We start from the raw sequence: 23,431 nt of genomic DNA on the forward strand, positions 1-23,431 counted from the left end.
ATGGGTTTTTGGCCAGAAAATGTGGTCATCCGGCCTATAGTGCTATGGTTTGATTTACAGAACCATAGAATTTATAGCTTTTTGAATATAATTGTTCAACCCATTCAACCCATTTTGTAAAGATAATCGAAAAAGAGTTTATGAGAAACTATTAAAATGGTAAATGATACATGTCCATTAACGAATAACTTACCATTCATGTGAAAATATATATTAGTTTTCAATGTAAGCCTTGGGTATTAACGTCGTATTAAAATGAAAATTAAAACTTTATTTAAAAAGTTTCTTGTAATGTTGGTACTTATTAAAAATGTGAGTATGATTTTTTTTTTTAATTTTTTAGGAAAATGAATTCTTTTTTGACAATTTTAATAGACAACACCTTTGGTCGAATTTACAAATGTTAAGTGTACATCCCACGATTTAGAGTTTAACGAGTTTGAATACTGTTTTTTGAAGTCATTAAATCGAAGCTATAAATACATGTCTCTAAAAGCAAAGATGTACAAAATTCCAGTTACTAAAACAAAGGTCTGTTTAAATCTTATTTTACTTTAACATAATTTTTGACTTTAATTTGTGATTCTATTTTAGATTAATTTTTCTATGCTCAAGAAATTTAATGGATATAAGCCGTTTTTATATAATATCACCGTCGATGGTTGCAAAGTTTTCCGACATCCAAAATCGAGTCCCATTTTCAGTTTTTTCTTCAATACGTTTAAAAGTTTCTCCAACTTAAATCACACCTGCCCGTACGATGTAAGAAAGTTTTAAAGTTCTTTTATTTTATGGAAGCTATTTAACATTTTTTTTCATTTCAGCATGATTTAATTGTTGATAAGCTTACGACAAATCAAATTAACCATCAATACACCGCTATTCTTCCTTTTTCCAAAGGGGAATACCTTATCCACACCGACTGGTACGCTTATGATGTCATTAGATCAACAGTTGATTTATACTTTAAACTTTCTTAAAATTATCCTTTGGACACTCCTACAACAATTTATGACTTATGACCCTCGAGTACAGAGAAACACCTAAGAGAAGAAATAATACTGCTTTCCTGCGCTATTAGCCCTAATAGGCCGATATTTTTCTAAAATTCAATTTTCAAAAGCTAAAATATACTATAGTAATAACTACTTAAATAACACTCTACCTTCACATATATAATTGAAAATGAAAAAGTTATATTTAATGGACCGCAAACAATGTTTTTACCAAGTGGTTCATGTCGATCATACACCTAGATAATACAAACACAGATTTTTTTTGTATAGCTCATTATTTTTAAACAATTGATAACACCAAGCTTACGTAAAAATATATTTAGATCCTATCAATACACACTACAATAATTCTACGTTAATATATTTACTCTTAATAGAATTAAGACACAATACCATTCTGTGAATTTCCATAAACATTTTATAATTTTCTTTATTATTATAGACTTTTCAAAAATATCTATGAAACAACCTGATCGAAGATTAAATTTGATATTAAAACAATTAATATTTTTAATGATCCGTGGTATGTGGCGGATTAACTGCCTTAAATGGATCCATAAATATCAGTTTTAAACTTACTTCCATTGCTAAAAGTTTATTCAAGCGCAAAGAATGATTTTGGTTCGGCGAATACTTTGGATGTGGCTTTTCATCAAGGCTGTATATACTACTTAAAGAAGTCAATATATATACACCACATATTTATTAAAAATATTTTAAGGCAATGTGTTTGGTTGAATTTACAAACATCAAGTGTACGTCCCCCGATCTGGAACATATCAGCTTTGAGTATTGCTATCTGAAATCGGTAAATCGTACCTACAAGTATCTGTCATTAAAGGGGATTATGTACAAAAAGCCAATTTCAAACGTAAAAGTACGATCCAGACCAATTTAATTCTATAAATTAGTAATCCACGTTTATTTTTCAATTAAGGTAACATTTGCTTTACTTAAGAAATTCAATGGATATAAGCCGTTTTTGTACAATATTACTGTGGACGCCTGTAAGTCTCTACGACATCCCAATGCAAATCAAGTATTTGCTTTCTTTTATGGCTTTTACCATTCTTTTTCCAACTTGAATCACACCTGTCCCTATAATGTGAGCTAAGTAATCCTCCATTTATGTAAAGTGTTATTAAATAGTTTCAATTACAGCACGATGTCATTGTGGATAAGTTACCCATCAGCCACGTAGATCATCAGTTTTCCAAACTTCTTGTCTTTCCCTCGGGGGAGTATCAATTCTTCACAGATTGGTTTATTAAAGGAGTCAATCGGGCAACTGTAAGCGTTTATTTCAGACTTTATTGAGATGAAATTTTGGGTTTTCATTGTTACTTTATGATTCTTGGTGCTTACTTACTTAATTTCTTATAAATTTTTATCAATATTTATGCACTTGTATATTATTGATTCGTTTGAACAAATAATGTTTGATTATATGTATAAAAAATTATTTAATCAAGTTTGTTCTTAAGCTTATGAATATTACATCGGTTACAAAGTTTAACATAAACTAGTCTCTATCGCTATGCTAATTCCGGTTAATTCTAATTATTTACATTATATGCACTTTGGATCGAATTGAAGGGGAAGAAATTCCCGTTCTCAGGGACAAGTTTCTCAATCACGGGGTGTGATCTTCACCCGGAGGCCGTCCTTGGGACGCAGGATGAGTTCGCCCAGGAGCGTGAGGTCCTCCCGTCGGTCTACGGCCTCGATCTTGTACTTCCGCAGCACCGTGGAGATCACAGCCTTCTCCTCCAGGATGGCGAACTTCTGACCGATGCAGTTCCGGGGTCCGGCACTGAAGGGAATATAGGCGAAGGGATGGCGTCCGGCGCAGTTCTCTGGCAGGAAGTTGTCCGGATTGAACTGCTCTGGCTTAGGGAAGACACGCGGGTTGCGGTGCAGGGCATAGGTCATGATAATCGCCTGTGTTCCAGCTGGCACAAGCTTGCCTCCTAAAAAATTATTAATTAACAAAATGAAATCCAACATTGCTGATTAATCCTTGTAGAATTTACCAATATTCACATCCTCGCCGACCATACGAGCCATCATCGGCACACTAGGGAAAAGGCGAAGCGAGTCCTTGATGCAGCACTCCAAGTAACGCATGTCCAGCAGGTTTTTCATACTGGCCGGAGTCTCCTTGTCATCGCCAAAGATCGAGTCTAATTCTTCAACCACACGTTCTTGGTACTCCGGATGACAGCCCAGCAAAAACAGGGTCCAGGAAATGGCAGCTGAAGTGGTGTCATGTCCCTCGAACATAAAGGTATCCACTTCCTCGCGAATGTCTTCCTGTAAAGTAAATTACATAAATGAATAATTTTGAATTAAAATAAGAAAAAAATAAATCTTACATTCGAGAGCACAGTGCCTTCCTTTGAGGCATCGATCAAAAGGTCAAGGAATGCCAGACGTTTCTTTTTTCCCAAGTCATCATAGGCATCGGGGGCTTCATTGTTATTATTGTTGTTGTTTTCCTGAAGAATGGCCAGTTCAGCTTTACGTTCTCGAATGACCATGTTGGAAAATCCGTGCAGAGTATTTATATAGCTCTGGTGAAGTTTGTAGTCCGAAGTCAACCGGAAAATGAGATCACTTTGCAGCCAAATCTTGGCCTGACGACTCTGGACAATGGAACCGATGCTGCAAAGAAGAAATATGAATTATTATTTAATCATAAACTGTTTCTCCTAATGTCATGGTGTTTAGATTTTACACTATTTCTCCAACTCTAATATATATCTTCATCAGATATCATAACCTAAATTATTTTCAGTGTATAAAGTTATTAAAAACGAGTGTGGGGCGGGGAAAGTGTTGCGTTAAATTGAAAGTTAGTCATGTGTTCAATGGGTGTGTGCTCTATGAGGCGTGGCCGGGACTGGGAGTGTGAGATTGGTGATGATGCTGTCTGTTATCAGCTCCGGAGCACTTCAAGCATCCCATTGACATCTTAATCTCGCATATTTTGCGCTTGGACGCACTCCACCACCCATTCCCATTCCCGAGACGCAAAAGGACATGCTGGAGCTGGGCGGTAGGTGTTGAAAGGACATGTGTATCTAAAGGGGTGTCTCATTCCCTGACAGCTGTTCTGACAGCTTTCGATATTAAACTGCTGCCACAGAGCTGATAACTCGTTGCCAATGCTGAAGAGTTGCGGGTGGCATTTATGCTACAATTCCCAGTGGTAATCAAATTTTATAATAAATATTATTAAGGTAGACAGACAAAAATAATTACAGCTACAGCTTCGAATTGGTTTCCTTTTAGGTATGCTATACAAATATTGTGCAGACTCGTTCGCGTTTTCTAAAATTCATAGCATATTTTCGGGGATACTTTCTTTAAAACTTGTTTTCTTACAAATAAATATAGTATCCAAAGTGTGTGATTAGAAAACAAAAAATATATATACATGTTTAAATATTTTTTATTTATTGTATTAAGATTTCAGTACAACAGCTTCATCTTTTCTTTTTCCATTTTCATAAAACTCATTTGGTAGTTGGCCAAAAAAAAAAGGAGAAATGTCTTATGCCCCCAAATAACCAATAATTTTGTTCCATATTAATCAACAACACCAGTGCGGCACGAAATTGCCATAAGGCGTTAGTTTTATGAGAATGACTTTGTAATTGAATCTATTTTCAAATAAATCGGACTGGCTGGCAAATAAAAAGGAAATGGCTCTGAATACCCATAAGCAATTTTGAACGATATTGATCGAAACTAATTTTTTTATAAATTTCTGGCAATTTCAAACTGATATTATTTTGAAAATTGTCCAACTAAATGGTTGTCAAACTCAAACTAATTTGGTATTTCAAAATGTAATCCAAATATCAATGACTTACCCGTAGACCGCCTTTACGTATTCCGACTCGCTGTTGCTCTGGGCATAGATTCTGCGACCCATGGCAGTCTCTGTGGAAATGGATGACGTATGCAATTAGCAACGGCTCATGGAAATCTGAGTATGGTCACCTGAGCCACAGATAATGGAGCATCTGAGCTCAGGCGACATTGGCACTCACCGCAGACAATGTCCAAAGTGCATAGCGTGACGTATGGGAACAGGTTGAACGCCTCGCTGCCCACCTCGACGGCCAATTTTCTGGCCAAAACTGCGCTCTGCTCATTGAAGACGTCAATGAAGTCGTCCAATATTTTGAAGTGGAATGCAGGTGTAAGAATCTGAAAAGGAGCAAAACTTAATAAGAATTTGATAAAAATAATAATAGTTTACATTACCTTCCTGCGGGAATGCCATTTGCGATCGGTGCTGGTCAGAAGACCCTCACCCAGCCAAGGATGCAGATAGTCGTAGTCGTGGCTCTTGTTTACAAACTTCTGGCTGTTTAGAATAGGCTGGAAAACAGAAACTAAGTTAGCCAAAATTTTTAAGTATTTCTTGATAAAATCAAACTTACCTCCACAGTTTCGGGCTCGAAGAGAAGAACTCTTGGGGCGGTTCCTTGCCAAACTCGATTGATACCGATTCGCGTGCCCCACAATTTCTGCATGCCAATGACGCGATTGAAGAGCTCTGCAAAAATCATAGAAAAACACACAAACCAGTTAGCTTAGCTAATTTGGGGAAGACAGTATTTAAATTTGGTTGCTTTAATAACTGAAATTCATTATAAAACCGCCTCATGTTTTCAATTAAGATTACAATCAGAGTAATAATTTTCTTTGGATGTTGTTACCCCCATGAAGGTCGACGCAATTGCTTTCTCGTGGGCCCAAAAAAAATATAAGCCGCGATTTTCTCACCCCAATACGGCTGGCCCGAAGATACCTGACCGAAGGCACGTTACTCATAGATACAAGATACCAAATACAATCGTTTAAAGACCATCGCATTGGTTTCAAATGTGTTGCATTAATTAAAAGATGAAACACACAACACAAACACCCATGCGTGGCCATTCAGCGATCTCTAATAATGATTTTATGTAACCCCAAGCAAACTGGCTGATGACGCCGCTGCCGCAGTTTCGCGACCATTTCTCAGGTGGGGCAGGTGATTTTTGGCGGCTGGCCCTAGGTCCGCTGGACCGTTGGTAGCTCTTCGTCGGAAGTTGGCCAGCGAATTTCGTACTCTCCAAAACAAAACAAAACAAAGCACTTTTCATGCAATATCTTGCCGGTCTGCGGGTCCCTTCATTATCATTTTGCTTTGGTATTTCGATACACCGTAACAACTAAATGACAAAATTTAATACAAAATGAAATCCTTATTTTTCAACTAATAATATTCATAAAATTAATATATTTGAAAAAAGCACACATTTTATTCGTAATGATTTTATTTACGAAATTTATTTTTTAAGTTTCTTTAAATCAAAGTTAAGGTTTTTTCCACTGTGTGGCTAGGTAGCCAGGTGCTTGTCACCTGAATGGTGGCTGCGTAGAGTAAAATTACGCTGACAATTCGAAATAATTTATGTACTGGCATAATTTTCCCGGCTGACATTGGCTGGCACACATTAAAAAGCAGTTACCAAAGATTTGCAATGCCACACTACCGATCAGAAGCCACCCACATCCCGCGGATCGCGCCGTGACCTCAGTTTTCATGGGGCTAGAACTCAGAACTGGAAACCTGTTTGAGCCTTGGCAACTCTGCTCTCCACAACCACAAAAATCCAAGAGCTGCCAAGTTGCCTCTTCAGCTTGGAAAAATATTATCAAGAACCGCTTGACCTTGGACAACCATTCAACCATTTACTGCAACATCATATTTCATTTTCATTTTAAGCTTTTTTAGCATCTAACAAAAGCCTCGTAATTGCGCAGACAAACAGTCATATAGCTCCGAGATTCGTTCTTAAATTAAATTATAAAAAGAATTAATAAAACCCCACTGGCTGCTAATCGCTCCATAAATTATATGCAAACTCCTAGCTCGCCTTGACAGAAATATTCTTTTATTTAGCAAGCACTCGGACAAGTCTTTTAATTATCATGGCCTTAAAGTGCTCCGTAAATTTTTGGATGGGGATGTCGAGAATTAGCAAATCATTTCTTTCGGTTTATAGAGTGGTTTGATGGACAGGTTTCCAAGGTTCTAGCTCGAGTTCCCGAATCGAATTGTAAATCATTTAAATGCCAAAACTTGATTATCACCTGGTAAATGGTCAATGTAAATGTTAAATGTTCGGTAAAAAATAGGTATCATAATACCGTCAAGAACCCTTAAGATTACCAAACTGGATATGAGGCTTTGAGATCTCGAAAGAAAAATAACCAAACGGAAACGAATCGACTCGAGCCTTTATCACAAATCGAATGAGTAGCAATTTTGCAATAGCAGTGTCTGTGCTCCACAGACTACTTTTAGTATTTGTGTAATTTTTATACCCTTGCAGAGGGTATTATAATTTTGGTCAAAAGTGTGCAACGCAGTGAAGGAGACATCTCCGACCCTATAAAGTATATATATTCTTGATCAGGATCACCTCCTGAGTTGATATGAGCATGTCCGTCTGTCCGTCTGTCTGTCCGTCTGTCTGTCCGTCTGTCTGTCCGTCTGTCTGTCCGTCTGTCTGTTTCTACGCGAACTAGTCTCTCAGTTTTATAGCTATCGTCTTGAAACTTTGCACACACCCTTCTTTCCTTTGCACGCAGTATATAAGTCGGAACGGCCCGGATCGGCCGACTATATCCTATAGCTGCCATATAACTGATTGATCGGAAATTGTATAACTTTGACGTTTTTAAAGTTACAGAGTTCAAATTTGACATGAGTGCTATTTTTGGCAAAACATTACGACATGCCAAATTTCGTAAGGATCGGCCGACTATATCCTATAGCTGTCATATAACTGAACGATCGGAAATGACCCAACTTTCGTGTTGTTAAAGATAGAAAGCTGGAACTTGGTACAGATTATATTCTTGGTCAGTTAATCCGATCTACCAAATTTCATAACGATCGGCCGACTATATCTTATAGCTGCCATATAACTGAACGATCGGAAATGGTTTTTGGTAGAAATACCACTTTTGGTGTTTTTGAAGATAGAAGCTTGAGACTTTTTTTAGATTTTGTATTGTAATAAATTGGATTATATATTCATATTTCCATAAGGATCGGCCAACTATATCCGATGTTTGCGATATATATCCGGTTTAAACTGCAAGGGTATATAAACTTCGGCTCCGCCCGAAGTTAGCTTTCCTTTCTTGTTTTATATTGTTATATGATCTACATTCATTTGAATAGAATTGCCCAGAAAGGGCATATCAGCTGGTCCAGGAATCTTTTCGAACTGCTTGAACACACGGGATCGATGGTTGTTATAGACTACCAAAAATATAATCACCTAGGCTGTTAGAAAAATCGTAATCGGGGAGTGCAAGATCACTTGCTCCGTTTTTTACCATAGATCAGGAAAGTATTCGCGCGATATAATATACACGTTAATATCAGGTCAGGTCCGATGGATCAGATTTGATCTTCAATTTTTATAAGTTGTATAAGTTTTCCATTAGTTTCTATCAGTATTAATAACATTGAACTTGGTTTATAGAGTGGTTTGAAGGACAGGTATCTTATGTTCTAGCGCAAGTTGCCGAATTGTAAATCATTTAAATGCTCAAACTTGATTATCACCTGGTAAATGGTCAATGTAAATGTTAATGATCGGTAAAAAAATAGGTATCATAATACTCTATAGAACCCTCAAGATTACCAAACTGGATATGGGGCTTTACGATCTCGCAAGACAAAGCAAAAGAACCAAGCGGAAACGAATCGACATGAGGGTTTAGCACCAATCGAATGAGTAGCAATTTTTCATACGTTTTATCAAATCAATTTCCTACACGATTTCGCCGCAAACTCTTGGGGCTCCGAATTTTGTGTATCTCTTCAGCTTCCGCATTAAAATGTATGTTAATTTGCTTTGTTTATTTTTTTCTTTCGATCATCCAACATCGAACGGAATTGCAAAACGCCGGATTGGCTGTGTGCGAATTAATCAGGCCCCCTGGTAGATTGAAAATCGTTCAGCCGGGGGTCCAATTATGATGGATATTCTTCGACTTCAGTGTCAAGATCAAGTCCAATTCCACCTCGGACCTTTTTTTGTTAGGTATTTATTTTTTTCTTTTGACCAGTGTCACAGTCTGAGCCGAGTCTGCTGGCATTTTATGGCTATTTTTATCACTCGGCTCGAGTCAAGTATTTGTTGGGCTTGTTATGCCAGTGATTTATGAGTGACTTCTGGCTGCTGTTTCTCCACACTTCATATTTGGTAATTGTTTCGAGATCGGAAAACAAATTCATGTAAATTGCGTGTGAAATGTGGAGTTCCCAACTGCCTCTGTTAGGTGAAAGTTGAAACATTCGGCCTTTTATTAAGATCAAAAGAGGCATCTCTAATTTTCATAATAATTTGACATCAATTTCAACAATTGTTTCCTTTAATTACGGGGAGTGTATTTATTATGCCTTTACGTGTAAATTTCGGGTGTGATTATTTTCTTTCACTGGGGCAAAGGTGAATGTCTCCAGACTTTTAAACTTTCCAGTCACTTCAACTCATTAGAATTGCCAAAGTTTCATGCACAATTGACATTCGACTTATTCATGTTTTGTTTGCTTTCAACCAACGATGCTTCGAGGTGCAAACCAATATACGAAATATGTTAATTAAATTATGATTAAAAAACAAAAAGCACATGCTTATTGCAGTCTCATTTCCAACAGGTTTTTGCATTTCAAACTGATATTTGGGCTGTTCTATAAATCAATTAGCATCTAACATCTATGGGTACCGAACTTGGACTCCGAACCAAAATCTTCGATGGGCTGTCTTCAGCAACGAAAGTGAATTTAGTTGGGTAAAGTTCATTAACTCTAAATTGGAAACCAAGAGATCGAGTATATTACCAAAAGTTAGGAGGTAGATGGCTCGTTGGGAGCTGATCGTAGAAATTAGCACCTGGTCGGCTCGGCGACTATTTGTCGTGTTAATAAGACACCCCGCCAAGTGACTCAGGGTCAATAGCACTAACTAGAGCACCCACAGAGTACTTTTAGTATTTGTGTTATTTTTTGATATTTTTATTTTTTGGAGAGAACTTACCGTCATGATCTACATTCATTTCAATGGCATTGCCCAGAAAGGGCATGGCAGCTGGTCCAGGAATCTTTTCTATATGCTTCACGAGACGGGATCGACGTTTGTTATAGACCACCAAAAATATAATCACGGAGGCTGCTAGGAAAATCGTAATCGGGGAGTATCCGGAGATCACTTGGGCCGTTTTTGAGAGCAGGATGCTCTCGGCCATCAGAGAGGAAATCACTTTTGAGGACATTTTCTAAAGAGTCTCTAGTGTCTGTGGACTTTGATAGTGCACGATCCACTTTCTACACGATTATATTATGTATATCCTTATCACACGCAGATCGAACCGGACCCGGTCAACAAACGATTCAAACGCTGCGAACTCCAATAGACAACTAACAAAAAACCCGAGATTGCACAAAAATTTAAAAAGAAGTGCTAAAATTTTCGGGCCAAGCGTTTCGGGTTTCGAGCTGTCGTCGTGAGCTCGGCTTTGTATCTCATTTGTATCTGAATCTGTGTCTTCATCGGTGTGAGTGAGTATCTCAAACGGTTAGCCGGCTCCGCGCGACTCGAGAAAAAAATAGTAGCACACACAGACACATAGATCGGGGAAAAAAGCCAAAACAACAGCCTGCACTCGCATTGTTGCCTAGATGACTGGGCTTTTTGGCTGTTTATGGGACCTACAAATTGTCAGAGTTGCAGTACGATTTCATATGTGACGTTTTGTGATTAATTTACTCCGGTGCAGGGTACATCTATACCACTCTAAGGTTTGCCAAGTTAAGGGAAAGTATTTGCGGGATACAATATACATATTAATATTCAGGTTTGATCTTCAAGTTGTGTAGTTTAGCAACTGGTTTCCATGCAAATATTAGTGGTTCTAAAAAAATCAATAACATTGAACTTGAACTAATTAAAATAAAATCCTTGTCTAGAGATTGAAAGCTACATTGTACCATACATTGCAATCAATTTAAATATATTATCCTTACGCTGTATAGTTTTCTTTTGATTATCCTTTAGGGTATTACAACGTCGTCGTATTATTAAAAGGTATACTGAGGCGTACTTGTTTATTTAGCATTTTATTAGTGCGCCCTTGTACTGAAATAGCAAACTTCAAATATTAAAAGAAACAAACCTCTGAATATAAAGTCTGTTAAAATGGGCGGCACCGTGTCAACCCTTTTCAAAAACCCATTGAAATTATTGGGGAGCTGATCAATTTCCGCCTATAAATACAACTAACCTTGGCCAGAAATTGGCAAGAGGGCTTGGATGGGGATGAAGCCGCTCGATTCTACGATCGCCCATTAACTAAAAGTTCGGATTTCATTATGCGAATGCAATTAAAACGAACTTAAACGCAGTGTCATGTCCGCTAGTAGACACTTTAAAATGGGAGAGTTTAATTCGAGGGGTTTCCAGTTCAGAAACCAAAAGCTAGATTGCAGCCTTCGCCAGACTGAGTCAACAAGACGCAGAATATTCTTGGACAATTAGCGAGCGATTGAGAGTTGAGATGCGGATCAAAATCAAGATTTCTAATTGTCTGCCGCATGTTAAATGTAACCCAAGGTTAGGAGGAAGTTTCCTCGCACCCGTCACCATTAAAACCCGTGCCCGTTCTTATTGATGATGATCGAGGCGAAACCAGCGTAACTCGTTTTGGGTTCTTAGTTAACGAAATTAATTTTATTTCAACCCAAGTTTTGGGTTTCGTTTTTTTTTTTTAATTTGTTTTGTGTAAGCCACCGACCGGGGAACCTGTTCTTTTGGAAGAGATAGAACCTTGTATTACGGATGCAAACTATAGACACATTTTATAGCAGCTCCCAGCCACTCCAGAAATATTGTGACATAATCCTCTAAAAGAAATTCTTGTATTTATTTAGCACGTGAATTAATTATAAAACCGGACCCCAGACTCCCATCTTGTGGATTTTAAATATTCTTTAAAAATAGCAGCCTAGCGAAGAGTTCAAAACAAAAGGTCAGGGACCACATAGGAAACCTTCTTTGTAAAACCATATTCTTTTCCGAATCAATGGATCATTACATTCTATTTGATTGTGGTCTGTTTGAGATTACGAAACCTCTGCTAGATCAGAGACTAATGTCTAGGAAGTGGAAGAAATCGACTGCCGTGCGACTGGTTCTTTAATTAAAGAAGAATTATCAGCTTCAGCTTGGCGGGGGAAAAAGCGGATTGGCCAAAGTGTCGAGTCACTCCTCAAAACCACTTGTGTTTTCATTTAACCATTTTATCATCCAATTCTGCGTGCTTACCTTTTATACGTACATTTATAGTTATGCCTGCAACTCCACAAAGAACTCAGCACTCGAACCGTGAAGTATGGGGGCTTCCCCTTTGGCTGACTCGTAGGCCTCTTTGTTTTGATTTTTGTTTTGGTCTATGGTTTGTTGGGATTATACGAGTGTACAAATTCATGTTAATTTGCCTACGTGCAGTTGATCAATGACTGATTTGCAGCGGATCCGAGGCAGATCTTCGGATAACTCGCATATTGATGCTAATAAGCGGACGGTGTCTGAATGGCTTTATGTGGAGGGCCATCCTCCAAGTCTACTATTTTCAAGATCAAGGTCGTTATGAGACCGGTGTGCGTCTATCTTCCTGCTCAAACCAGTGTTAAATGGAGTAAGAATGGAAGGCTAACTGGGCCGAATTAGTTTTAAATGGTGTGAAGATTAAAGTCATAAAAAAAATAGTTTCCTGTGAAAACATTTAGCCTACATTTAAATAGTTTATGTAACTTGTATTTTTTTAAGGCTTCCTTTAACTGCCAAGAGCCAGAAAACCTCACCCCTAAACGGAAAACATACAGACACTTTCTTTCGGGGTAGTTTTGTAACTGTAAGGGTATGTGTGTCGTTACTATTCCTTTTCCCGTTCCATATAATTTCCAACTAGTTCTGGCAACGAACTCAGGGAAACCCTTACAGAGAGCCAGAAAAAGCATACTTACCTGGCGTAGAGGTTAACCGTGATCACGAAGGCGGTTCCTCCGGAGTGAGGCTTGGCCATTGCACCTCGGCTGAGTTGACCTCTGCGATTATTCCTAATGTGAATAACTCGTGCGTGTAATTTTTGGTAGCCGGGAATGGCGTTCGCGCCGTCCCGAATCAATAATAAATTTAAAACAAACATTTTCATTCATATTCAATGGAAACAGTAAGCGTGTGGCAAACTTGTTTCGATTAGTCGGTAAATGTTTATTGGCATCTCACTAAGCAGTTCAATGGGTCAAAGCAACAGCATCTTGAATGAGGTCTCTCAGGTTTTTAGTCTTTCTATACTTGAACTTGGACTGGATGTGGATCTGGGTGCTGGCTAAATGAAATCTATACTGACTACCTGCGGAAGAAGAAATCGCAAGAAGCCTTCGCCAAACGATGACAATAAAAAGAGTTGTAGATCTGAAATATAACTTCAAATCTTTCTGTTTCTGTTTCTACGGGGCTTTTGTTATTGGCAACGCGGTGTTCCGTTCGTTTATTGCCATTAACTCAGCCAGCTAGCATTTGACTCACAAATTATGGCCAGCAACATGTATTTTCCGGCGCTGAATTTATTAACTCTCATTTAACTTTGGCTTTGGCCAGCGGTCTCTGGGTCCGTCGATAAGGTCAAGTTCATTTCCGCATACTAGGCTTGGCGGTTCGATTTCTTGGGCCAAAAGCTACTGTTACGGTAAATGGAGTTGCCGGCATGGGAAGGGAAATTGCACAAGAGGTCAGATGGAGTGGCCATAAAACAATTAGCCATTAGACGGGCTTTATGTGACGCACTTTCGGCCTGTCTTCGCAATCGGGGCAATTACTGTTGGTAACTAACTGACAATCTCTCCTCGGGTCACGCAACAATAAGCCCCCTCCCCCTCACCTCTATGAATTTACCTACCAGCGTGTGAACTGCTGGAGATTTTCACTTCACAGTGAACTTGGTTGTTCTTGGGGGTCCATTTAATTGGCCAAATCTTAGTCTCGGCCGCACACTTCACTGCCAATGGTCAAGTGCAATGAGTGGCTGCAATTAACCCTCTAGATGATGTCTACGTGACAAACCTGAAACTGGTTGAAAAACAAGATATTTTAAGATCTCTTATCAGTTTTATGGAATAACTTTATATATTTATTTTTTAACTTTTATTAAATAGTATTATTTCGTATCCAGGTATTATACTCGGTTACATTGGGTTAAGTTCCATCAAAGAACCAAAATGCAGGCCAGGCATCTAAAACCAGGGTCAACGCGTCTAGTTTCAGGTTTCCTTCTAAGCCCCTGGCCAGCCAAAACATTGGTTTTGACACAGATATAGCCGTATTGGCCGGATCGGTGCATGCATTTGGCATTTCGCTAGCCAAACCATCGACTGCCAGCCATCCAACTGCCACCGGATGGCCTCGACTTTCAATCTTCGTAAATGAGTATAACTCATTGTCAGTCGCCGAGAATGTGTCTGGCATTCTTTTAATTGTATCTTTAAGATGTTTCTCACACAGATTGTGATACGCACTCGGATCCGTGAATTACATGCCGATAGGCATCAGAGGGAAAATGTGTTTGCCGGCAATTACGATGCATTCTCCCAAATCATTACATGACACTATGAGCCTTACATCTGGGCAGAGTCATATCAATTAACCCACAATTACCATAGCATTTGCTCAGCATCTCTGCGGCTACCTGGTGGTTGGGCAACGGGGGTTAAGCGGTACGCCTAAGCATTTATGGGCGTATTAATAACCACTATAAGTTCAAGAACATCGCTGATGGTTGTTGTCATAGTTTTTGCCGCAGAAATATGTAATTAAATCTGCGAATTGCAATCGATTATAAATACGTTTTCATACATTCGCGCTGTTGAAGGTTTCGTTTGGCCAATGAATGATTTAATAGATTGGTATTACTTAGACGCCTTACTTACGCATTCTACCAATTTAAATGGATTACTGCCAAATCCGGTTTAAACGAAGAGTCTTGTGGGAGGGAGTAGAGAAAATCCAACTTGATAAATCATAAAATAGAAGTTAATATTATAAATTTTTAGAAGAATGCGTTTAAACTTTAGTTTTGATTTTAGCCAAATTAACACAAAAAAAATGGAAAAATTTAAACATACAACATAAACCAGCAAAATAACCTATCATAAGATAGTTTTATATTTATTAAAGTATTTCTTTAAAAAAATGTAGTACCATTTTAAATGAAACCTTCTTTTAAAACTAAACTTATTTTCAACTTGCTTATTTTTAATAATATTCTTTGAAATACAAAGAAAAAACGAGACAACATTGCAGAAAAAATTATGTTTTTAAGTTTTGATTGTGCCAATTAATCAAAAAAAGTAAAATACAGTTAAATTACAATTATTTAAAAAAAATTCTTTTACAAATTTGCCTTGTTAGGCTGGCAGTGCGGGGAGAACTTTTTGAAACGATATGGTAGCTCATTCGAATGTCAAAAGTCAAGTTATGATGTATGTAAAAAAGACATCTACTGAGTATATTTTACAGTCACTCGGAATCCAAACGATATTTCGATCAAATAAATGTTGTTCATAGTGCTTTTAAAGCAGTGTTATTAGATTTTAGGTTTTCCTCTGAAATGAATGGTTTTTGAATTTTCATCACAGATTGCCCAAAATATAGTCCCCGTACAACAAGAAAACAAAGATTTTTACTGCGTTTTCATGGTACACCGATTATTTTAGGGTAAAATCGAAATCGGAATCTGGCAACACTGTTTTAACGCTAATTTGTTATTTTGAGGCTCCTCCATTTTCGTCGCATTCTGCAGTTAGATTCGGGATCGAAAAGTCAGATAAATATCAGTAAACACAACCACTGGACTCCCCCTAGTTTGTACATTAGTTTCCTTACACACCAAGATGCAGCGAATGGGCCTTCTGGCCATCTTGGCACTTTTCTGTGCCTGCGGTGAGTGTTTTTGTTGCAAAATAAGGTGACAAAGAGCGGGGGTTCAACTATTTAGTCATCGGGTATTGCGTATTTGTTTCCTGCCTTTCGCTTTATATGGCCTTTTATTGCATTTTTGCAGGCTTCGTTGCCGATGCCACGCCCATCGAGGGAGGCGGTAAGCTACTAGGAGCCAAGTCGTGCACCTGGGGCCCCTCGTACTGGTGCGACAATTTCAGGTGAGTCGGAAGAAAAGTCGCTTGGTCATCAAAACGGGGCGGACGAAAAGTTCTCGAAGAGGGCGAAGCAGCGGAGAACCGAAACCGCTACCCCTTTTGACCCCACTCTTTTGCACTTACAGTTGTTTCGTCTCTGCTTCCATTTTTTCATTGTTTGCTCTGCCAAGTTTTTTGTTGTTGTTTTCCTGTAGATAAGACTATCAATCGGAGTGTCGGACTGCGCTCTATTTTTTAGCTCCATGGTGCGATAACCCCAAACCCCTGTTATTGCAAACTTAACACTAGTGACGCTCCAATAGCTCTCTCTTGTAGGGAAAATAATTAGGCTAATCTTCCGATTATGTGATGAGAATCCAAGTCTATCAATTAGTTTTATTTTGTCTGTTTTGAAAATGACCTATTTTGGCAAATTGCAGTTTCGAACTACGCCACTCTTATCAGCCAACTGATAGCTAATCAATTAATAAGTTTATATTTTTTTCTGTGCACATTTGGTCGGCTGTGGGGTACTGCACCATCCCTATTTCTGCATCCCCTTTGTTTTCGGTCGGCATTTAAATCAAATTAACAGAATACAGGGGAAACTTGCCGACAGCTGAACAGTTAGTTCGCGAGAGGGGGGAGACTTAATCAGTATGAGTGTTTGCATGACTAATCCCAAAGCTCGGATCACTTCGTGGCGATCTTCCCTTTCACAAAATGACGCGTATAAGCGGTGGGTTTATCATCACTGCAATGTGTTGTAAGCGCCAGCAGTTGTTCTTTATCAACGCGTCATAGGTCTTATATACCAACAATGCACACAGGTGGGCTCTCAAAATGTAAAAACATCAGCTCAAGCCGAGAAAACGCAGCATTTCCCGATACTCTCTGTTTACAAACATTAGTTTTCCAGTTCATCCAGTAAAACAGCCTCCGGATGCATTACTAAAGCTGTAAAGCCCAGCCCATGGGCAACTGAAACCATTTGTTAGGCCCGCACTGCTTATCTGCAGCTATAATTCCTTTGTTTATTGATTGATTTATTTTTAAACGCCAAGGAAAATCCACCACTCCGCCCTCTTAACTGTTTCTTTGTTTGTCAATTAATGGCAAAAATTGCAGAGCCACGAAATTATAAACGTCGCCATTGCTGAATTTTCAAAAAAACAATATCTGTTTTCGCCAAGACGGCTGTGTAATAAGTATATATGTGGGATATGCCAAGATATATATGTATGTTTGTCTGGTTATTTCCGTGCTTATCATTGCTCTTTCCTTTGCTTTCTAGACGCTTTGTTTGGAATGTCGAGTGTTCCCAACACAGGCGATCTTTCGATGCTAATAGAAATTAGCACTTTTTGGATTAAGAATATATATATATTGTTTATTTAGATAAATGGATATTGAATTGTTATGCGGGTTACTGAAAAAATCGATGATGACCTGTAGAAATAATGCGTTTCTACTGTGTATCACTGATCATTCTGCTTACTAATCCTCTCGATTGCATGCATATTACTTATGCAGTTATCTAAACTGAAACATAGTCATGTGGTCACTGCGGGTACATTCAACTGCGGAAAGAAAATAAAAATGTGGTGGTTCTCCCCCTGCAATGGACTCTGATCTTTGCTGACTCGTTAGTTCCAACTTGGTCACTCGATTATGAATGCGGGCTACTTGATCCGCTTCTCGGGGTTTCTGCGATCAGCTTACCACGCTGGTTCACAAACTTATCTTTAATTGTTAGGCACATTTCTGGAGCTTTAGTCACGGCTTACTTTTCTGATTCTATTCACGCAGTAATTCTCGAGAATGCCATGCCACCCGCCACTGTATCAACGCAGTCTGGACAAAGCAGGAGGTGCCGGTGGATACCGACTCCATCTGCAAGATATGCAAAGACATGGTCACCCAAGCCCGCGATCAGCTGAAGAGCAACGAGACCGAAGAGGAGCTCAAGGAGGTCTTCGAGGGCTCCTGCAGGCTGATCCCCATCAAGCCCATTACCAAGGAGTGCATTAAGATGGCCGATGACTTCCTCCCCGAACTGGTCGAGGCCTTGGCTTCCCAAATGAACCCTGATGTGAGTGGCGTGTACTACTTTAGAATTTAATCTAATTAACACCAAATTTAAACACTTAAATGACCTTTAATGTTTCTCGAACCTTCAGCAAGTGTGCTCTGTGGCCGGACTTTGCAACAGCGCTTCCATTGACGAAAAGCTGAAGAAGGCCTACCAAGATGCCCTCGAGGGAAAACTAAGCGAGGACGAAGAAGACAGCTCAGAGGAGAACACCAAAGCGATCGTCAAGCCCAACAAAGTTCTGTCCTGCAACGATTGCAACTATCTCTCCAGCATAATGCACTACAAGTTCGCTAACACCGATCGTGATGACATGGTGGAGAACCTGCTGCATATGTGCGGATACCTTTCGAGCTTCTCTGACGCCTGCGCCAACATTGTGTTGACGTACTTCAACGACATCTACGATCATGTGAGCCAGCACCTGGGAAGCGACGCCGTGTGCCATGTGTCGGGAGTGTGCGCCGCCAGCAGGTACCACCAGCATAACGAAGAGAAGCCGCCAGAGGCTGTGATTGCTTTGGGCGCTGGCGATGACATTCCGTGCGAGCTCTGCGAGCAGCTGGTGAAGCACTTGCGCGATGTTCTGGTGGCCAATACGACCGAAACTGAGTTCAAGCAGGTGCTGGAGGGATTCTGCAAGCAGTCCCGCGGCTTCAAGGACGAGTGCCTCGGCATTGTGGACCAGTACTACGCCGTCATCTACAACACCTTGGTGAACAAGCTGGATGCCAACGGAGCCTGCTGTATGATTGGCATTTGCCAGAAGCAGAGTTCTTCTTCGGATAAATTCGCTCCAATTATGCCTCTTCTGCCCGTGATCGAGCCCGCCCAGGTCAAGGTTACCATCGAAAAGCTGGAGAAACATGAGAAGAAGAAGCTAGGCGCCAGTGAACCCAAGTTCAGCCAGCAGGAGATTCTGGACATGCAGCTGCCCATTGATCATCTGATGGGTGCCGCTAACCCCCTAGAGTTGGTTGAAGGCGGAGAGCTGTGCACCATCTGCGAGTATCTGCTGCACTTCATCCAGGAGACTTTGGCCACTCCCGCCACCGACGACCAGATCAAACATACTGTGGAGACCGTTTGTGGCAAGCTTCCCAATGGAGTGGCCGGACAGTGCCGCAACTTTGTAGAGATGTATGGCGATGCCGTGATTTCTTTGCTCATCCAGGGCTTGAACCCCCGTGACGTGTGCCCCAAGTTGCAAATGTGCCCGAAGAACGTCGAGAAGAAGGAGGACATTGAAGTGTTCCACCCTGTGCCGGTCACCGACGAGCAGGACACGCCAACCTGCCCGCTGTGCCTATTTGCTGTGGAGCAGGCCCAGATCAAGATCCGCGACAACAAGTCCAAGGTGAGTGTGGGTTTCACCTGCTCTTATACTGAGTTCTAACCAAAATGCATCTGTAGGACAATATTAAGAAGGTTCTGGCTGGCTTGTGCACCCATCTGCCCGACAAGCTGAAGAACGAGTGCGTCGATTTTGTGAACACCTACTCCAACGAACTGATTGACATGCTGATCACCGACTTCAAGCCGCAGGAGATTTGCGTGCAACTGAAACTCTGCCCCAAGTCAAAGGACACTCTGGCCGACCTGGGAATCAGCCTGGAGGATGATGACAAGTCGAGCAGTGAGGAGATCACCAACGACATCGAGTCCCTCGGGGAGCTGCCCCTGCAGTTTGACTTCGACGACGGATTCAACGCTGGACCCAACTGCCTGATCTGCGAGGAGTTGGTGAAGGAACTGGAGAAGAAAATGGGCAAGCACCCTACCAGAGACAGCATCAAACAAATCCTGGAGCAGTCGTGCGACAAGTTGAAGAAGCCAGTGGCTGGAAAGTGCCACAAGCTCATTGATAAGTACGGTGATAAGATCGCTGACCTGCTGCTTAAGGAGATGAGCCCCAAACTGATTTGCGCCGAGCTGGGTCTGTGCCTGGTGGCTCATGATCTCGACGACCGTAAGTAGAAAAATCCCTTTAAAATATTTTACCCTAATTACTCTTGGTGTTTCAGTTGAAGTGGACGAGGCTCTGAAGTATGACGTGATTGCTCTTCCCCAGCAGGGCGACAAGCTGGCTCGTCTGGAAGCTTCCTCCCTTAAAGAGCCACCGACTTGCGTTTTGTGCGAGTTCGTCATGACCAAGCTGGAAAACGACCTCAAGAACAAAACCGAGCAGGATGATATCAAGCGGGCTATCCTGGCCGTGTGCAAGAAGATGCCTGGCACCGTTCGCAAGCAGTGTGACTCTTTTGTCGAGGGCTACGCCACTGCAGTGATTGATTTGCTGAGCAAGGTGCCGCCCAAGGAAGTGTGCCAGAAGCTGCAGCTCTGCTTCAGCATGGCAATCACCGACGAGGTCATCGAGTGCGGCGTCTGTCATGGAGCCACCCAGGTCCTCTTGCCGTTCCTGCGCGAACAGAAGGAGACGGTGACCACTCAGCAGATGACTTCTGTGGGCTGCGAGAACTTGCCGGCCAAGTACTACAAGATTGTAAGTTCCTAACCAAAAAATGTATGATAACTTGGTTTAATTTCTGACACCTTGCAGTGCTCTGAGATGATCTCCATCTATGGAAAGAGCATCATCAATCTGGCCTCGCGTGATTATGTAGATCAGGGTCATGTCTGCGCGGAAATCGGCAAGTGCTTCGAGAGCGAGAAATCTGCATTGGCCTATGCCAGACTTACAGGTGAGCCAGAAATACTAGACAATTATTATAATATTATAATATATTTATTTTCCTGTAGTTTAAAATCATCCCGGATGATTCGTTGTGATGTGGCATGAGGAGGAGAAGTAGAATGAGTAGCAAACGAAAAAAAAGAGGAGATGGAAGAATCGTCCCCATGCTTTATATATATATACTTTTACACAATATATCTGTTTACATTCTATAACGATTTACTGTAAATGAACGACCATTACTTACCTTTCTGTTCTGTTTCCGCACCCTGTTCTGGCTCTAAATTTGTTAGGGGTATTTGTGATGATAAAATGATTTTATAAAGTGCTCTCGAACCGGGCTGAAAAAGTGAAACTTAACTGAGAATAAAACTAAAACTAAGATGTAACCTAATCGTACTTTCAACAAGGAGTTAGATATTTCCGGAATCAAAGTACTATGTATCTATATCCAAGCCTGTCCGAGTCAGCCGAGCAGTGTGTCTAGTTTAAGATATCAAAAAACTGTAAAATACGAGAACATTGATCTTATAAATTATAAAGAAATCAAACAAAGTAGTGTTTTGTTGAAAATTTGGAATAGTGCTCGGGATCTGTACTATATATTTGCTTACCAGAATGTTTGAGAACACGCTGATGATTATCAAGCCGGACTACCTGCACAAAAGGCGTCCTGTGCTCCTCAAGTTGTTGTCCGAAGGATTTCAATTGCAAGGAAACCGAAGACTGGCTTTCTCGCCAGAAACGGCTGCCGAGTTCTACGCCGACTACGCGGATGAAAAGGGCTTCATGTTGGAAGTCATTTTGCTGTCCAAGGGGGTGTCGGAGGCGTTTATTGTTACCAAAACGAATGCAGTGCAGGAGCTGCTTAATATTATGATTTGTTACTTGTGAGTCCTTCCAAGGTTTAGTTCTTACTTTGGGTCTTAGTACTATCCCTTTTCAGTGGCTCAGCCTCGGATCTTGAACGGAATGTTCATGTGACAAAAAATGCAGGCTGTGTGGCCCGCGAAATAAACTTTATTTTTCCAAATTGTAAGTAAAAATTGTAGCTCTTTTAAACAATTAAAATTAATCTTGGTCCAATCCTCCTGTAGACATTCATGAACCCACTCATATGTTTGATCGCAACAACTTCTGCACGCGCCCCATGCTGAAACCTCTTTTTTCGGAAATCTACGACATTCTACAGAATACTGACTGCAGTCAGGACAACTGGAAAGTGCGAGTCTCCGACTACCTGGTGCGCAGCAATCCCGCGGTTCCGCAGATTAGCAACCAGTGCCAGCAGCGTCCGGAAGTTGGCATCCAGAATAAGTCGCAACAGACGGCCATGACCTATGCTCCACTGCCCAGTGCCACGGGTGTGCAACCCAGGACTAAGAAGACAGACAGTAGCACATCCCCGCTGACAAGCACCTCGCCACACTCCTCAATGCTGCTCTCGAGCTCATCCTGTGTCACCTGTGGTGGATTTGAGAGGACGGAGCCCGGCATTTCGGAGATAGACCTCAACAAGCGCGTGGAGCCACATGACGATGAGCCCGTTTGCGTGGATGAAGAGATTCTCTGGAAGGAAGTAATCGTCTACGAAGAAGTTCAGCCGGAGGAGGAGCAGGAAGACAAGGAAGTGATGGAACTCGAGGCCGAGGCCGAGGGAGAGGATGATGGTTCGGATGTGGAGTCAGATAAAAGTGTCCAAGAAGCACCACCCCCTCCACCGGCTGAGGAATCGAGTGAAGAGGGAGAAGCTGGGGCAGAAGCTCCAGCTGGAGATGCAGCGCCTCCACCACCTCCAGAGCCCGCTGCTGAACCAGCTGCGGAAGCACCAGCAGAGGCTCCTCCGGCAGAGTAATAAGCTTAAAAATTAATGTTTTTGTTGTTGTTTGAATGAGTCTGACTTAAAAAAATTACTTGTAGCAGCTATTAAAAAATGGTTAAGAACATCTGACACTCTAATTTTGTCTTTCAGACCCTTTACCGAGCTCTGATACCTTGAATTAGAGGTTCGGCATGCACCTGTTGCAACGAAGGTCATGCTTTTTTTAGAAGCATAGAAAAAATGTGAGGAAATGCGCTTTTTTTGCGGTATTCCCACCTGATACACCCACATTGGGCTGCCTCACGATGGACATTGCGCATTCGCATAAATGTGGCAGAAGTGGGCTCAGTAAAGGATGCTGCAGTTTTTTCCCTGCAAGTTGCACTCCGCACAGCTGCAACATATTCCCGCCAATACTTTAGTGGTTTTGGAAAATGGGCATAAATTAGAAAATTGCAAGAACATTAACGGACATTTACTCAACAATTTAAACAAATTGCTTTAACATCGATTTTTTAAAAAGAAAATAAAT

At 40.7% G+C, this 23,431-nt stretch overlaps 5 protein-coding genes and 1 non-coding gene across 7 annotated transcripts; 5 read left to right on the forward strand and 1 right to left on the reverse strand.

Annotated features, from left to right (window-relative positions):
* Positions 1-291: 291 nt before the first annotated feature.
* LOC108127987 (uncharacterized) lies at positions 292-980 on the forward strand. The gene is made up of 4 exons (XM_017245335.2): positions 292-312; positions 376-531; positions 595-762; positions 825-980. The coding sequence occupies exons 1-4, from the start codon at positions 292-294 to the stop codon at positions 978-980; spliced, it is 501 nt and encodes a 166-aa protein (XP_017100824.2).
* A 760-nt stretch (positions 981-1,740) lies between these two features.
* LOC108127988 (uncharacterized) lies at positions 1,741-2,333 on the forward strand. The gene is made up of 3 exons (XM_017245336.2): positions 1,741-1,893; positions 1,954-2,121; positions 2,178-2,333. Exons 1-3 carry the CDS (start codon positions 1,741-1,743, stop codon positions 2,331-2,333), a joined length of 477 nt encoding a protein of 158 aa, XP_017100825.2.
* Positions 2,334-2,477: 144 nt separating this feature from the next.
* Cyp4c3 (Cytochrome P450 4c3) lies at positions 2,478-12,449 on the reverse strand. 2 transcript variants are annotated; one of them, XM_043211824.2, is made up of 8 exons: positions 12,435-12,449; positions 5,471-5,586; positions 5,292-5,408; positions 5,075-5,234; positions 4,895-4,964; positions 3,392-3,680; positions 3,050-3,329; positions 2,478-2,986 (listed from the first exon to the last, which is right to left on the reverse strand). In XM_043211824.2, the coding sequence occupies exons 2-8, from the start codon at positions 5,561-5,563 to the stop codon at positions 2,646-2,648; spliced, it is 1,350 nt and encodes a 449-aa protein (XP_043067759.1). In that variant the 5' UTR covers positions 5,564-5,586; positions 12,435-12,449; the 3' UTR covers positions 2,478-2,645. The 2 variants fall into 2 exon arrangements, with proteins under 2 accessions (XP_043067759.1, XP_017101207.2); XM_017245718.3 differs by lacking the exon at positions 12,435-12,449 and adding an exon at positions 10,139-10,530.
* A 665-nt stretch (positions 12,450-13,114) lies between these two features.
* On the forward strand, positions 13,115-13,279 carry LOC122321685 (U1 spliceosomal RNA). The gene has a single exon (XR_006246215.1). It is a non-coding gene; the product is annotated as a U1 spliceosomal RNA (small nuclear RNA).
* Positions 13,280-15,900: 2,621 nt separating this feature from the next.
* Sap-r (prosaposin) lies at positions 15,901-21,632 on the forward strand. Its single transcript, XM_017245611.3, has 8 exons — positions 15,901-16,096; positions 16,218-16,314; positions 18,100-18,382; positions 18,471-19,739; positions 19,796-20,351; positions 20,407-20,885; positions 20,943-21,084; positions 21,143-21,632. Exons 1-8 carry the CDS (start codon positions 16,048-16,050, stop codon positions 21,145-21,147), a joined length of 2,880 nt encoding a protein of 959 aa, XP_017101100.2. The 5' UTR covers positions 15,901-16,047; the 3' UTR covers positions 21,148-21,632.
* Positions 21,633-21,695: 63 nt separating this feature from the next.
* On the forward strand, positions 21,696-23,023 carry LOC108128182 (uncharacterized). The gene is made up of 3 exons (XM_017245612.3): positions 21,696-21,967; positions 22,024-22,112; positions 22,175-23,023. Exons 1-3 carry the CDS (start codon positions 21,696-21,698, stop codon positions 22,930-22,932), a joined length of 1,119 nt encoding a protein of 372 aa, XP_017101101.2. The 3' UTR covers positions 22,933-23,023.
* Positions 23,024-23,431: the final 408 nt, after the last annotated feature.

This window comes from Drosophila bipectinata, chromosome 3R (genome assembly GCF_030179905.1).
Source record: "Drosophila bipectinata strain 14024-0381.07 chromosome 3R, DbipHiC1v2, whole genome shotgun sequence".
NCBI classification, from domain to species: domain Eukaryota; kingdom Metazoa; phylum Arthropoda; class Insecta; order Diptera; family Drosophilidae; genus Drosophila; species Drosophila bipectinata.

What these genes read in the sequence shown, in the direction of transcription:
- LOC108127987 (XM_017245335.2), top strand. Translation starts at nt 292, where the DNA reads ATGTTGGTACTTATTAAAAAT. An exon ending in TGTTGGTACTTATTAAAAAT is followed by an intron (nt 313 to 375) that starts GTGAGTATGATT and finishes CAATTTTAATAG; the next exon opens with ACAACACCTTTGGTCGAATT. An exon ending in ATCACACCTGCCCGTACGAT is followed by an intron (nt 763 to 824) that starts GTAAGAAAGTTT and finishes TTTTCATTTCAG; the next exon opens with CATGATTTAATTGTTGATAA.
- LOC108127988 (XM_017245336.2), top strand. Translation starts at nt 1,741, where the DNA reads ATGTGTTTGGTTGAATTTACAAACATCAAGTGTACGTCCCCCGATCTG. An exon ending in AGCCAATTTCAAACGTAAAA is followed by an intron (nt 1,894 to 1,953) that starts GTACGATCCAGA and finishes TTTTCAATTAAG; the next exon opens with GTAACATTTGCTTTACTTAA. An exon ending in ATCACACCTGTCCCTATAAT is followed by an intron (nt 2,122 to 2,177) that starts GTGAGCTAAGTA and finishes TTTCAATTACAG; the next exon opens with CACGATGTCATTGTGGATAA.
- Cyp4c3 (XM_017245718.3), bottom strand. Translation starts at nt 10,373, where the DNA reads ATGTCCTCAAAAGTGATTTCCTCTCTGATGGCCGAGAGCATCCTGCTC. An exon ending in AATGAATGTAGATCATGACG is followed by an intron (nt 5,587 to 10,138) that starts GTAAGTTCTCTC and finishes TGATTTTTGCAG; the next exon opens with AGCTCTTCAATCGCGTCATT. An exon ending in TCGAGCCCGAAACTGTGGAG is followed by an intron (nt 5,409 to 5,470) that starts GTAAGTTTGATT and finishes TCTGTTTTCCAG; the next exon opens with CCTATTCTAAACAGCCAGAA.
- Sap-r (XM_017245611.3), top strand. Translation starts at nt 16,048, where the DNA reads ATGCAGCGAATGGGCCTTCTGGCCATCTTGGCACTTTTCTGTGCCTGC. An exon ending in GGCACTTTTCTGTGCCTGCG is followed by an intron (nt 16,097 to 16,217) that starts GTGAGTGTTTTT and finishes GCATTTTTGCAG; the next exon opens with GCTTCGTTGCCGATGCCACG. An exon ending in TCCGCGACAACAAGTCCAAG is followed by an intron (nt 19,740 to 19,795) that starts GTGAGTGTGGGT and finishes ATGCATCTGTAG; the next exon opens with GACAATATTAAGAAGGTTCT.
- LOC108128182 (XM_017245612.3), top strand. Translation starts at nt 21,696, where the DNA reads ATGTTTGAGAACACGCTGATGATTATCAAGCCGGACTACCTGCACAAA. An exon ending in AATATTATGATTTGTTACTT is followed by an intron (nt 21,968 to 22,023) that starts GTGAGTCCTTCC and finishes ATCCCTTTTCAG; the next exon opens with TGGCTCAGCCTCGGATCTTG. An exon ending in AAACTTTATTTTTCCAAATT is followed by an intron (nt 22,113 to 22,174) that starts GTAAGTAAAAAT and finishes ATCCTCCTGTAG; the next exon opens with ACATTCATGAACCCACTCAT.